We start from the raw sequence: 15,226 nt of genomic DNA, 5'->3' as shown, positions 1-15,226 counted from the left end.
GTGAGAGGAGCTGGAGAACACAAATAGATCCATGGAGCCTGACAGTAGTTATAATCTAACTGGTCTACGCTTCTCGAGGGCAACCCTCCTGTCTCATCCTTGCATTGATCACACATCTGCAGCGCGCCTACCATGGGCGAGCGTTGCCCTTGACTGCTGTTGGTTTGCTTCATCCTCATGCTGGTCCTCTGAAGGAGTGATTATTTTTATTTTATAAGCAAAGAAACCTCAGAGGAGTTGATTTTCAAATCCAGATCTGCCGTATCTCCACAACACTGCCCATAAAGATGCTCAAAAATGTGCAACTGGATGGACAAAAGCAAGTCACCAGTTGCCCACGGGGTATACTGTGCAGAGTGCAGGAGAGTCTTTTGGCCAAAACTAGCTTTCCTACATATGGAAAAGAGAAGGATCTTTGCCTCAAAGGACCTGAAGGTCTTAGCTAAGCAAGAGATGGGTGACCTGGGGGATGAGAAGTATATTTAGTCATTGTCACCTGTTAAGCGAACAGAGGAACTCCATACACGTAGGTAGCACTGTGAGGGATTGGGATGCAAGAAAGTCGCATGTGGAAAAGCGAGAACTCCTTCTGGAAAAAGGGATGCATTGAAGATAACAGGGTTGATGAATGCTGGAGGGAACAATGGTAATAATATAATAATTGATACCAATGAAAATGCCCACCGTTTACTGAATGCCTTGTACATACCCATTAGCTTATGGTGGTATCTCACACATCCCTTATAATGAACCTCTGGAGTAGGTATGGCTATGGTTCCATGATTCTAAGAGACCATCAACTTGTTTTGCTGTGTTGTTTTTACTAATGGAACATAGAACACATTTATTCATGCATAACCACTTGATTCTTCAGGATAGCAATGCACAGTTGAATCCAAGCCTCCACGTGCAGAGTTGAGGAGTCTTCTGGCTCCTCCCGCTGTGCACACGCAACTCTCCATAACCTGCCTGGACATCTTCTGTCGCTTCAGGGTTAACAGTATCATTTAGAGCAGGATAAAGAGTGCGGGGTCCTTCTGATTTCCTGTTTTACTGAGCGTGTAGCTTTGTCTTTCTTCATTGGATCATCATGTGTTGTTATTGACGTCCCAATGTATTCATGCCTCTGTCCAATGAGGGGCAAGGTCATCATTATTGTTTTCAGCATTTATTATAAGAAGCATTCCTATTACTTTAAAAAAATGTGTCTTAGCATTAGTATATGAAACCGAATAGCAGGCAGGGCTCATAACTGGGAATCCAAACCTCCTATCACTACTTCTCAACATTCAAGGGAGTAATTTTCCCCTCCTCGTTCTCTCTGGAACCCTCTCCAATCAGGCCTTTCTTCCCGCCACTCCCCCAAAACTGCTCTTGCTGGGGCCACCGATGACCTCCCCACGGCCAAATCCGCTGGCCAGTCCTCAGCCATCATCTTACTTCAGCGGTACTGACCCCATCCTCTTTCCGGGGTGACTTCTTTCCGTGGCTCCCTTAGGCCTCCTGCATCAGCTGGAGCTTCTCAGCTTCTCTTGTGCATACTCCTCACCTCCTACCACCCGAGCGGATCCTCAGACTTCTCTCTCTTCCTGCCTTCGCTTCCTCCGTGGCCTCTTCTGCTCTCATAGCTGGCTTCTCTCTGCAACAACATTCACACAGAAATCTGCAGCCGACACAGCTCCCGCCCGTCCTGCTGCCTGTTATGCCCAGATTCCAAGATCCCCAAAGACCAGACTAGGAGCCAGCCAGTTCGATGCAAAAGCAGAAGGTCCTTTTATTGGGGGCTAGCCAACCCGACTCCACCTCAGGCCAGCCCAGCGACCAGGAGCAGAGTGCCCCCGCGTGGGAAAAACCGGCTTTAATAGGGGGGTGGAGCGAGGGGATTGTGGGCCCTGCCGATTGGCCAGGCGTAAGCCGGGTCTTGTTACACAGGATGTGGTCATATCTATGGCGCGCACTTCCCTTGATTGTCATTGGTTAGTTTAAAATCCTGGGCGTGGCCAGCAGAGGCCTGGGCTTCCAGGAAGAAGGCCGCACGTGGCCCCAACATGGAGGATACAGGCAAGATGGAGGGGAGGGCATAGCCCTCGCCCTTTCACTGCCCACTCTCCAGCACCCCTCTCCCTCTTCCCGACGTTTCTACTCCCACTTCATCCTAAACTGGGCTCCTTTTGTGGTCTTTGCATCTCAATAAACATACGTATTCTACTTACTTGACTAAACTCCTTCCTCTCTTTCTCTTGCTCCCTGCATTTGAACCTGTAGCAAATCCTATCAGCTAAAACTTAAAATTAAATCTAACGTGAAATCCAAAGCTACCGCCTGGCCCAGCCATGGTATCACTCGCCTGGCATAATCGGCCCACCACGTCTACCCAGGCCCTCCAACGCCTCAGTCAGATCATGGTGTCGCTGCTGAAAGCCACCAGAGTAACAGCCAAAGCCCTGGGGCCCCAGGCTCTGTGTGGCCCGGGCCTGCTAGCCCCTGGCTTCTCCTCCCCTCCCTGCTGCTAACTGGCTTCTAGCCAACTGGCCTCCTTGCTGGTCTCACGTGTGCCAGGCACGCCACACCGCAGGGACTCGGGACTGCACGCGGGCTGCTTCGGAGCTGCTTCTCTCTCCCCCACATTCCCATGCAGCTTGCTCCCCCATTTTGGGGGGGTCTTTTTAAATGATACCCCCAACAGAGAGGCCGACCCGGTGCTCCCTATATAAACAGCCCCCCAAATTCCATCCCAGGCGCTCTGCTTTATCCCATAGCACCTCTGTCACTTGAGATGGTGCACGCTGTCCATGGCCCGTCCATACTACCCTGAACACAAGCCCCCAGGCACAGGGGCAGTAAGTGTCTTAGTCTCTGCCCTGTTTCCCCGCTCAGAACAGCGCCCTGGGAAGCAGACCCTCAAGGGAACGCTGCTGAATCTGGGGACAAGGAAGAAAAGAGAGCCTAGGGACAGGGCTGGGCTTCTGTTCAGACGCATGCATGTCTGCATGTCTCCACTGCCAGGGCCAGCAGTGAGGACTCCTCTTCCGGTCCCAGCAGGACCACACGGCCAGCCCTGCTGACTCCTGCCCTGTGTCTCTTCCAGATCCGCGCTCTCCCAGGCTCTGGAGGCCTTTGCTATGACCGCAGTCCTTTCCCGGAGCCAGGACTGCCCCTCGCTGCCACAGCCACTCCAGGTGCCCGCGCTGCCCCGCCTGGCCCCCGCCCCGCGTCACCATGGGCAGCGTCAGTAGCCTCATCTCCGGCCACGGCTTCCACAGCAAGCACTGCCGCGCTTCGCAGTACAAGCTGCGCAAGTCCTCCCACCTCAAGAAACTCAACCGCTACTCGGACGGGCTGCTCAGATTCGGCTTCTCCCAGGACTCGGGGCATGGCAAGTCCAGCTCCAAAATGGGCAAGAGTGAAGACTTCTTCTACATTAAAGTCAGCCAGAAGGCCCGGGGCGCCCACCACCCCGATTACACTGCACTGTCCAGTGGGGACCTAGGGGGCCAGGCTGGGGTGGACTTCGGCCCGTCTACCCCACCCAAGCTCATGCCCTTCTCCAATCAGCTAGAAATGGTAAGTGGGGGTGTCTGGTAAGGGCGGGTGCATTGGAATGGCAGGGAGAGCAACACAGATGGAGAACACAGGGCAGGGAGGGGTGGCGGTGACCTAAACATTTAGATCTCCGAAATGCTCAGCCGCGCTGCAGAGACCAAAGGTTGGTCCATCTTAGGTGAGCCATTCAGCAAAGAGCAAGGGGAAATGAAAGGCTTGCTGAGCTCCCGGATGTAACTGATGGTCAAGGCAAGACCACCAGCAGCATTTTCAAGTGCATGGGAAGGAGAGGGAGCTCTGGTATCGCCCGGAAGAGCAGATGGAGAGTCCGCTGGGAGAGCTGGCAGCTTCTCTCGCTAGCAGATCCTCATGTGCTGCTGAGTGGTGCGGCAGCTCGTCTCAAGCTGGGCCAGGAGCCGGCTGGCTGGCTGGATGAGGGCTGTGGGTTTCTTGCCATCATCTTTAGCAGAAATGAGGGCAAAAGAGTCCTACACACTCCAGAAAGCCAGTCCTCATTCCAGATTAAGCTCTCATGGGGCCCACCGGCGGATGCCAAGAACCATGTTCCTACTTCAGCCCCAGCGCCACGCGGGCTTTGATACACTAGGAAGTGGCCCCGTGTGTCTGCATAGAGCAGGGGTGGGCAAACTTTTTGACTCGAGGGCCACAATGGGTTCTTAAACTGGACCGGAGGGCTGGAACAAAAGCATGGATGGAGTGTTTGTGTGAACTAATATAAATTCAAAGTAAACATCATTACATAAAAGGGTACGGTCTTTTTTTTTTTTAGTTTTATTCATTCCAAACGGGCCGGATCCGGCCCGCGGGCCGTAGTTTGCCCACGGCTGGCATAGAGCCTTAAGCTTTTCAGATGAAAGGGATTCTAGACTGCAAGTGCTCTACCAGTGAAAATGACCAGGAGAGGGTTATGTCAAGTGCTTCTCCCAACCCTTTGAGGAGGCCACGCTGGTGTCTGTTGGAAGGGCAGTAGAGGTGAGCAGGGACTTCTACAGGGAAACCATGTCCACCCAGCCCCACACCCCTGCTGGCATCACTCAGGACAGCCGGAGCTGTTCATCTCAGGAGGCTGGGAGGAGCTGGTGGCGGGTGGCAGTTCATGGCACAGAGCGGCTTCTCCTTCTTGAGAGATTCAACACATTCAGCAGCTTCAGAGCACCAGGTGAGGCCGCCTAGGGCTGTGACTAAGAAGGGTGCCGAGTGGCTGGGTGGACAGGGAGGCCCAAGGTCATGTGGTTCTTTTTCTCCCCAGGCCTCAGAGAAGGGTGCGGTGCGGCCCACAGCCTTCAAGCCGGTGCTGCCGCGATCAGGAGCCGTCCTGCACGCCTCCCCCGAGAGCACCGGCCACCAGCTGCACCCCACCCCTTCGGACAAGCCCAAGGAGCAGGAGCTGAGGCCCGGCCAGTGCTCCGGGGCTCTGTCCGACTCCGGCCGCAACTCCATGTCCAGCCTGCCCACACACAGCACCAGCAGCAGCTACCAGCTGGACCCACTGGTCACAGCCGTGGGGCCCGCCAGCCGTTTCGGGGGCTCAGCCCACAACATCACCCAGGGCATCCTCCTCCAGGACAGCAACATGATGAGCCTGAAGGCGCTGTCCTTCTCCGACGGCGGCAGCAAGCTGGCCCACCCGAGCAAGGCGGACAGGGGCTCCTCCTGCGTGCGCTCGCCCATCTCCACGGACGAGTGCGCCATCCAGGAGCTCGAGCAGAAGCTGCTGGAGAGGGAGGGCGAGCTACAGAAGCTGCGGCGCAGCTTTGACGAGAAGGAGCTGGCCTCCAGCCAGGCCTACGAGGAGCGGCCGTGGCGCTACCCCGAGGAGCTGGAGGGCCCCGAGCCCAAGAGCAGCAGCAGGCTGAAGGCCTCGCAGAAGGGCCAGCGCACACAGCAGGTGCTGCACCTGCAGGTGCTGCAGCTCCAGCAGGAGAAGCGGCAGCTCCGGCAGGAGCTGGAGAGCCTCATGAAGGAGCAGGACCTGCTGGAGAGCAAGCTGCGGTCCTACGAGAAGGAGAAGACCAGCTTCGGCCCCGCGCTGGAGGAGACCCAGTGGGAGGTAAGACTGGGGAGGGCTCGCCCTGTTTGGTGCCCGGCCCCTCCCCTCCTCCAGGTCCTGGCTAGTGGTGTGTGGACACAGACTCCCCAGCACGCCGCGCTAAAGGGCCAGTTTCATGACCCAAACGAGGGACTCCCGTATTAGGGATGCAGTCAGTCTGCGCTTCTCCCTCTCTCCCTGTCTCGGGGCCTCATGGTCCCCAGAATTGAATTTATTGACCAAGTCACTGACCAAGAGGCTGGAGCCATAAGAAGCAAGGCCCAGCGGGTATCTGAGGGCCGGCTCGCTTCATCTGCTCACAGGAGGCTCAGTGGAAGCACGGCCGTACCTGAGTTCATGCTGGTCCGAGCGCCACGAGAGCGCCTAGGATGTGTTACCTTGACGGGAGGGTCCCCACCCACTGGTGAGAGTGCCGCCATGTGTGGCAGGTCTCAGGGACAAAATGGACCGCTCCCCCCAGAAGTGTCAGTGGGGGTTCTGTCCAGTGCCTGAGATGGAAACAGGACAGGAAGACAAGGGTTCACGCACACACATGCACGCACTCAGACACCCTGGCAGTGAGGCCTCCGCATCTGGCTGCCGGAGAACCAGCTCACCCCCCCATCCTGCTGCCTGAGGGCAGCTTTTCTCCCCGGGAGGCTCCTGGTGGCGCGCTGGGACAGGCGGGAGTGTGTGCATAGCAGCTCTGTGGCTCACCCAGGCAAACACCGTATGGAAAGGGACTGAAGGGCCACTGGGTCTGGTCGGACCAGCACCACTACCCTAGCAGCACACACATCTGTTTGCACTAGATCTCTCTGCACTGATCCTGGCAGCCAGAATGAAGTGTTACCAGTAGTAGAGGGAAAGATCCCTGCTGTGGGAGAGATGGATGGGAGACTGGGCACGGGAGGAGGGTGTCACTTCCTGTTTGCAGGTTTTCTGGGGCAGAAAGAAGGTGAGCCGTGAGAGCAGTGCCTTCCTCCATGTCCGTGTGGGCACAGCAGACCCTCCCGCAGTTACTGTTTCTCAGCCAGCACTGGGGACCCCTGGGGGCGTCTCGGGGATCTAAGCTAGTGCTGGCATTGGGCATCCCTCCTGTCCGTCCAGCCTGGAGCTGAGCTGGACATGGCTGTGGCCCTCGCTCCCAGGTTGTCCAGTCAGGCTAGATAGTAAAACGGTCAGTGAAATAAGTTAAAGTAAACATTTATAATAACATAGGTGTGTTCAAACATTTATAATAGTAATGTGTAGAGTGTTTATTAAGTGTCAGGCCCTCGGTTCTCTCATCTACTCCTTACCCTATGGAGGAGGTACTGTTCCTCATCCTCACTTTTCAGTTATGGAGACTGAGGCACAGAGAGGTGATGATCGAGAGCAGCTGGTTAAATGACTTGCCCACGGCCACCGCATAGTAAGTATCAGAGCCAGGACTTGATCCTGACAGCTTGGCCCCGGAGTTCAAATATTTCATCACTATACCATATAGCCACGATGCTAGTGGTCACTCAGGTCCTCAGGTCAAGTCAGGATCCCAAGCCAGGCCCGTGCCTCAACCCTCACTCCTGCCGCTCCCTCCATAAACAGACTCAGGCTTGGCCCTGGAAAGGCATTCTTGGTCCCAGTCGATGCTTCCAGGGTAGTTCATGACAACAGGGGGGTTTCTGAGGAAAAGGGAGAAATGTCAAGGTGGCTTCCAGTCTTGCTCCCAGAATCCCTCCTTTTAGAGGCCCGGGCCCCAGGCTCATTCCACCAGCCTTCTGGGGCAGCGGGACGCACTCTGTGACACACACCCAGATGGGCCTCGGCCTTCTTCTGAGCCACTCACGGCCCTGAATGGCCCAGACCAGAAACGCACCGGTCTGCTTCAGTGCCGTGGGTGGTGTTTGTGGATCTTGGCCGAATTTTCTGGGAACAGGAATAGAAATGGTGGAGGCATGGGGGCAGGCAGAACACAGTCGCCCATCATCTGGTAGATCGGAAGATCGGAATCGGGCCCTGTCTCGGAGCCAGGCACGGTGCTCATCAGGGGCGAGTGCATGAACGTGTCCAGTAGGGAGGACAGGGGAGCTGGGTGTGTGCAGCGGTGAGGTCAGAGAGTATGTGCATAAACATGGTGATGGAGATGTGGCAGACATGGAAGTCGATACCACTGTTGTTAAATGTGGATGGTGGAGATGCCAGCAGTGGGCAGGTTAAACCTCTGGTCATCGATTGCACGTGACTATAGGCTTGGGTATAGATTGGGATTTTGACTCTGAATTGGGGGTGAGGGAGGAATGTGGACAGAGCGAGCCAGGCTACAGAATGAAATGAGCTTCGAGGAGGGGCTTGGCCTTCATGGTCACTCAGACCAGCACGCCTGGGAGCTGTCAGGACAGCTTCCTTCTGTGAGGCAGCGGAGCTGTGGCCCGCCCTGAGCGACGGCCTCTCACCTCCCACTCTCCTCTCTCCCACCCCGACCGGACCCCCGGCAGGTGTGCCAGAAGTCAGGCGAGATCTCCCTCCTGAAGCAGCAGCTGAAGGAGTCCCAGATGGAGGTCAACGCCAAGGCCAGTGAGATCCTCAGTCTGAAGGCGCAGCTGAAGGACACGCGGGGCAAGCTGGAGGGCGTGGAGCTGAAGACGCGGGATTTGGAGAGCGCGCTGCGCACCAAGGGCCTGGAGCTGGAGGTCTGCGAGAACGAGCTGCAGCGCAAGAAGAACGAGTCGGAGCTCCTGCGGGAGAAGGTGAACCTGCTGGAGCAGGAGCTGCAGGACCTGCGGGCGCAGGCCGCCCTGCAGCGGGACTGCACGCCCCGGGGGCCGGTGCTGGGGGCCGGGCCAGGGCCCACCTTCTCTGAGGACATCCCGGCCCTGCAGCGGGAGCTGGAGCGGCTGCGGGCTGAGCTGAAGGAGGAGCGGCAAGGCCACGACCAGATGTCCTCAGGCTTCCAGCATGAGCGGCTGGTTTGGAAGGAGGAGAAAGAGAAGGTGATCCAGTACCAGAAGCAGCTACAGCAGAGCTACCTGGCCATGTACCAGCGGAACCAGCGCCTGGAGAAGGCCCTGCAGCAGCTGGCCCACAGAGACGGGGCGGGGGAGGCTCTGGAGATTGACCTTGAAGGGGCCGACATCCCCTACGAGGACATCATAGCCACCGAGATCTGAGGGGCCTCCTGGGAGGGGAGAGCCGGGACCGGCATCGGGAGGCAGGGTGCAGGGCTGTCCAGGAGGGCTCCCTCCCCTCCTCCCTGCTCAATTTTCTGAGCCTCTGAGAGAAGCCTGCCCGGGCACAGACCTGGGATCCTCAGGGGAGGGAAGCAGAGGGGAGAGAAGGGACTGCCCCTGGCCTCTCCTCCCCTTTCCCGTGGCGCAGTGCTCACCACTCTGCCGCCCACCAGACCTCTAGCCTTCCCGAGAGATGGGCCAGGCGTCTCCATCATTTGGTCAAGGTCTCCCTACACCTTGGCCTGTATTCAAATACTTAGAGATACCCTTCTCCAGGGATGGTGGTGGCTGCCACGAAGGTCAGCGACCCCCTCTCTTCCCACCGTCTTTCTCCCCCGACACACTGGGATGCCTTGGGAATAGAACGAAGCCATCTGTGACCAGAATCCTTGTAATCTGACCCAGTCATCACCTGAGCTCTTCCTCTGGCTGAGGAGGCGCAGGGGTTGGGGCGGGGTGCCGAGAAGCTGGCTTGGCCAAATCAGCGTTGCCCCGGTGCCTGCCGGCCACAGAAAGGAGGGGAGAGCTGGGTAGCCCCGGTCAGCAAGGACCCCAGGGGGCAGAGGGAGAAGCTCAGTAGTCTGACCCGACCCTGCTGGGCCTGCTGACAAGGTGAGCCGCCTCTGGGCAGCCGGTGGCCTTTGATCTCCGTGACCACTTTTCTTAAAGCCATAGATACCTGGGTAGGTGCTGGGAAGGGAAGGTTGCAGGCTCGGGGACACGGGTGGGTGTGGCTTTCCAGCTGTGCCAAGGAGAGCCTGGGATAGTTCCTGGTGGGGTCTGGAGGCGAGGCTTCCCCCACCTGGCTAAGTTGGCCAGCGGCTACTTTGAACTTGTTTTCTTCCCAAGAACCCAGCCTTTGCTGGATCCAGAATAACCTGTATCCACTAAGATGGTCAGGACGACCTGGGCAGCGGCACGCCTGCTCCCTTCACGGCTCCAGGGCCAAGTTCAGACAAGAGTCCTTTCTGGTCAGGAGGGGTCCCCAGAGTGCCGGTGGCCCGAGCCCCAGGCAGGGAGAGCGAGAGGCGCAGACACAGCCTTGTGAACGCCCCAGGGCCACCAGGGGCCTCCCTCCACCCTGAGCCCAAGAGCCAGACTGTCAGGAAGCCAGAGGCTGCAGCTGCTGGGAGCTGGGCCAGCGCCGGGGGAGGCGGGGTCTCCGTTCTCAGGATGTACAGCGCTGGGGAGCACAGAAAAGGTAGAGTTTCTCAGTTGCTTGTTTCAAAATTTTTTTTTTCTTCTTTTTCTTTCTTTCTTGTCTTTTTAGAAGCAAGCCAGATCTAGCAGGCAGCCAGGCTGTTCCATGTTCTATTTTTGACTTTAGCCGCAGCTGCTGTTCCTAGGACAGCCAGCCCTTGCTGGGTGCCCGCGCCTCATGCCTGCCTGTCGGGGGAGGGGGGCTCCCCGGGGCACTCGGCAGTTCCACACAGTCCCCCTCTGTCTCCCGACCTCTGACCTTCGGCTACAGACTCCTGGTGGGAATGAAGCTGCTCCTCTTCCTGCCCCGGTCCCTCCAGGACCCACCACATTCCTTCCCCGAGTCCGAGTCCGGTTACGCTGTGCCTGTCCTGCTGCCTTCACACGACGGAGGAGCGTTTCTGGAATTGGGAGCCATGGCTCTTAGTCATGAGCCAGATTTAAACCTGGAATCCACAGGCCAAGAGCCCCCTCCTTTCCTGCAGGGCCCTACCGGCCGCCGGGCCTTGTGCAGAACCCAAGTCAAAGGTGCCCCCTGCCCTGTGTTGTGCCGTCATCCCTCCATTTCCACCAGCCGGGCCCTGAGTCCTTCCTCCCAGTGAGACTGCCCCACAGGCCAGAGAAAGAGGCTGCTGGCCCCTCCCCAGGCCGGAGACACCCCGACACCCCTCCCAAAGAGCAGTCCCTCACCTGAGAAGAGGTGGGTGCTAACCAGGGTATGACCGTGCCCTGCACCCCACAGCCCTGCCCTCAGCCAACCCTTGGATCCCTCCCTGGGCTGCCCCCAGCCCCCGGCCCCAGGATGGCCCACAGGGGCACCAGGGTGCATCAGTGACTTGTAACATAGCAACCTCGCCACCGCGCGGCTTTCTTCCCCTCCCTGTGGAAACTGTGCTTCCTCCTCCTGGACCGTGCCCGCCAGACCCAGCCTCTCCAGACGGGGCTCTGGACAGCAGAGGCTGGCAGGGACTGGGGAGGGCGGACGACTGGGCCTCAGAGCAGGCACCCTGGCCCAGGGCCCTTGCCTCTGAGCACTCCTGCTGGCTGGCTGGCTCGCGCCCCCAAGATTGCCTGGCCTGAAAAAGCTCCAGCTGTCTGCAGAGAGCGCAGCAGCCCACACCCCCTCTGCAAGGAGGGGGTTCTGCCTCCGGGACTTGGGATGACCAGACTCAGGGGCGGGCGCCCACTGCAGGTGTCTCCTGCTGGGCACACTCCGCCCATGTGGACACTGAGCTCTGTGGGGACTGGGGGCCATCTCTCCCTGAGAGGCACCTGCTGAGCCTCTGCCCCTGCCCTGAGGCAGGCTGGGCTGGTGGAGCAGCAGCTTCAGGAGGGGCGTTCCCTGCGCCCCGAGTTCTCCTGAGCTGGAGCCATCTCCCCCACCCACCCCCGTGCAGGTGGTGCTCCCCGCCCTCCAGTGTGGAGCGTCTGTGCTGCGTCTGCAGGCAGAGCCGGCACCCCCAGCCGGGCGGCCTTTGGACGGGCTAGCGTTTGGAAGAATATGTACAGTTCTTTTTCTCTTGGTTGCTTCTTGTTTTGTTTGCTTTGCTTTTGACAGCTTCGTTTTATTTTATTTTTGATGCCCCTTTTGGCCATGTAAACTATTTCTGGTGGTTTTATGTTTTTATTTATGAATAAAGAATGCCATTTCTCATGTCTTCCATGGCCGCTTTTGTCTACTCAAGCCACCCTCCTTCCCCTGGCTGTGGCCCGGCAGCTTCTTGGGGCCCCTCCATTTGAAACAAGAAAGGTGCCGCCCTTCCCACTGGGGACGGTGGGAGGCCTTGATGAGGTCGGTGTTGGCTGGTGGGAACGCTGGACTTCCAGCTGGACCCAGCCACTCACCAACCCTGTGCCTTACCTATGAATGGGCCCTGGGCTGACCCCGAGGAGGGAAAAGGAGACAAAGGGGCATGGTCCTCTGCAAAGGCGGAGGGTCCCCTCCAAAAGAGAGCCCCCCCCACCCCAGCCCCACCTAAGGCCTCCCTGCCTCTCGCCCCCGGACGCTCACCTCACCAGCCAGCCCCTTGGTCTGTTGCACGTGGCCACTTCGGCAGGAGTCCAGAGCGGCTACTGTTGCCACTGCCCAGGGCCTCCCAGCTGGGAAGGTGCAGGCACCCCAGGGGCCACCCGGCCAGCCTCCTGCTGTCAGCCTGCCTCATTTACCTGGACAAGTGCCACCTACTTCCCTGGGCTCGGGTCCTAGGCTCACAGGGGTCTGCTCAGGGGGCAGGTGCCGGGGAAAGGGAATTAGGCACACGAGGCAGCCTGTGGGACAGGCGACGGTAGACAGAAGACCGTGCAGGGGACTGATCAGAATGTCCAGGGAAGGTGGCAGGCAGCAGGGGTTGGGGGCAAGGGTGGGACATGAGTGGAGTGGGAGGAGGGAGAGATACGAAACTCATCCCAGGACAGGCATTCACACCACCCAGGGTCCCTCCCGCCCACACAGGCGCCAGGAGCACCTTGGCAAGGGAGGAAGGCCAGGCTGCCGGCAGCCTCCAGCCCAGTGGTTCTCAACCTGTGGGTCACGACCCCTTTGGCGGTCAAAGGACCCTTTCACAGGGGTCGCCTAAGACCATCCTGCATATCAGATATTTACATTATGATTCATAACAGTAGCAACATTACAGTTATGAAGTAGCAACGAAAATAATTTTATGGTTGGGTCGCAACATGAGGAACTGTATTTAAAGGGCCAGAGGTTGAGAACCACTGCTCCAGCACGAGGAAGGTCGGTGACCAAGCTGGAACTAGATCCCGCATCGGTCAGATTCCAAGGCAAAGGGGTCATGTCGGGCCCGGGGTGACGCTGTCCGGTCTTCCTCCTCGGTGTGGCCCAAGGCTGCTAGGCTGTTGCACGGGTGACACCCCCTGGCCTGTCTCCCACCGTTCCCACCCGGGTAGCCCCCTCCCTGGAGCTCAGCCACACCCTGGGACTCACTTTCACCTTCCACTTTTATACTCTTGGGGGCCCTGAGCTGCCTTGTACGAAGCCCCCCAAGTCTACTAGTGAGACCCCAGGGGGCAGGAGGGGGTCCTGTTGTCCCAGCTCGGCCCCAGCTAAGTGCAGCCGAGCCAGTGGCCAGGACGCAGCCAATCCTGAGGAACAGACCTGCTCCTGCTTCTGCCCTTCCAGAGCCTGGCCTCAGCACCCAGCACACATCAAATGGCCCTCAATTCGGGGGGATTGATTATGTGGCTTAGCAGGAAATAACCAAAACAGCCTCTGGCAGCCAGGCCCCTGACAGGCCACCCCAGCAAGCCCCTCTCCGTCCGAAGGGCGAGGAAGAAGAGGGCTCAGAAGGGGACAGGCCGGGGAGTGACCGTTCCAGCCGCAGGAGTTGGCAGCAACGTGGGGAGCAACGGCTGTCCCCACCCCCACTTCCCCTGGAGCGCTGTCCGGGACACAGGCCTTCCTTGAGCCTCCAAACCTGCTTATTATTTTAGGGGGAGGGTGGGGACAAAAGGCAAATATGAGACGGAAAGAGAGAGAGAGAGAGAGACTCTAGAGCAGGGGTCCTCAAACTACGGCCCGTGGGCCACATGCAAATACAAATATTGTATTTGTTTCCGTTTTGTTTTTTTACTTCAAAATAAGATATGTACAGTGTGCATAGGAATTTGTTCATAGTTTTTTTTTAAACTATAGTCCGGCCCTCCAACGGTCTGAGGGACAGTGAACTGGCCCCCTGTTTAAAAAATTTGAGGACCCCTGCTCTAGAGAGTGGTTCTCAACCTATGGGTCGCAACCTCTTTGGGGGTCGAACGATCCTTTCACAGGGGTCGCCTAAAAACCATCGGAAAACACATATATAATTACATATTGTTTACAGTAGCAAAATTACGGTTATGAAGTAGCAACGAAAATAATTTTATGGTTGGGGGTCACCACCACATGAGGTACGGTATTAAAGGGTCGCTGGGGGCATTAGGAAGGCTGAGAACCACTGCCCTAGAGAAGCAGAGGGAGCCTCGGCAGGGCCGCCCAGCACGGTCACAGGCGTCCTCACAGGGCCAGGGACAGAGCGCACCTGCCACTGCTCTGTGAGGCGGGAGGCAGTGGCCACGGTCCCCACGCAGCCTGCGCAGCAGGTGCCTCCCGCGTGACGGGAGGAAAGCCATGCTGCTCCCAGATCTCTGCGCAGCCCGTGCGTCACAGGTGAAGCATCAGACATCCCCGCCCATCCCCGCGGGTGCTGCCTGCGTTCATTCAACAAATATTTACCGGGTCCGACTGGGTGCCAAGCTCGGATCCAGATACTAGAGATACAGGTGAACGAAAGCAGCTGCGGCCCTTTCCCCTCACAGGCCTCACACGGTGGGAGTGACAAATAAAGCGGGGCGCCTCCATCCCGAGGAGCCGTGAGCGCTGTGAGGGAGACACAGGGGCGGTGCTGGGCCTGGAAGGCAGAGGGAGGGGGGTGGCTACAGGGAGAGGGGAGCTGGAGAACCAAAATGGCCCCTCCTTCCACATGTGGGGAGACTGCTAGTCACTGTCCTTTCCTAACTCGGGCCTCCCCCCCGGACCCCCGCGGGCCCCCCCCCCCCCCCCCCCCCCCCCCGCCAAGTTCTCTCTCTGGGAAATCTTACCTTCCCTGGGGCCTCAGCAGACAGCTTCCTGGCAGGCTCCCCGCTGTCCTCTGGCGCAGCATCTCTCATTGCTACACCTGGATGTCTCCTGCAGCCCCAGCAGCCTGAAGCCTCCCCTTCCTCTCCCACAAGACAACTCCGCCCCACACGTCCAGTGAAGGCCTCGGGCAAGCCTGGCACACTAAGCATCGCTCTTCCGCGTGTGCAAGTGAAAAACAACTTTGTGAAATGGCATAATCCTTGTGTGGGTGCTAACGTTTCCATGTAACTTGCTTAGAAATGTTCAGTTAATTTATCCATCTACACATATTTTTAAACGTCTGTTTGTTGGGGCGGGAGGGTCTGCTTTGCTGGGGCCTCCACAGATATTTATCAGCTAATGGTCTGATTGGAACCGTCCCAGGACTGCTGTATTCCTCCAACCTCAATCCCGTCTTGCAGGGGGAGCCGACCTGGGCCCCTGCTTTTCCTTGATCCTCTCTTTCCACTCAGATCCTAGATCCTGTAGAGCAGTGGTTCTCAACCTTCCTAATGCCGCGACCCTTTAATACAGTTCCTCATGTTGTGGTGACCCCCAACCATAAAATTATTTTTGTTGCTACTTCATAACTGTCATTTTGCTACTGTTATG

The 15,226-nt window shown here is 57.9% G+C and overlaps 1 protein-coding gene across 1 annotated transcript in view; it reads left to right on the top strand.

The window, feature by feature from the left end:
- LZTS1 (leucine zipper tumor suppressor 1) overlaps positions 1-11,660 on the top strand; it is a 52,144-nt gene extending 40,484 nt beyond the window's left edge. The window contains exons 2-4 of the mRNA XM_070416540.1: positions 3,089-3,564; positions 4,814-5,614; positions 8,071-11,660. Of these exons, the coding sequence (XP_070272641.1) occupies positions 3,220-3,564; positions 4,814-5,614; positions 8,071-8,742 (1,818 nt within the window). The 5' untranslated portion in view covers positions 3,089-3,219 and the 3' untranslated portion in view covers positions 8,743-11,660. The remainder of the gene's footprint in view (positions 1-3,088; positions 3,565-4,813; positions 5,615-8,070) is intronic.
- Positions 11,661-15,226: the final 3,566 nt, after the last annotated feature.

Source organism: Myotis yumanensis, unplaced genomic scaffold (assembly GCF_028538775.1).
Source record: "Myotis yumanensis isolate MYYU_CA2020_CCGP unplaced genomic scaffold, mMyoYum1.0.hap1 SCAF_5, whole genome shotgun sequence".
NCBI lineage: Eukaryota > Metazoa > Chordata > Mammalia > Chiroptera > Vespertilionidae > Myotis > Myotis yumanensis.
Note: the sequence above shows the minus strand (reverse complement) of the source record. Positions and strands in the feature narration are given on the sequence as shown.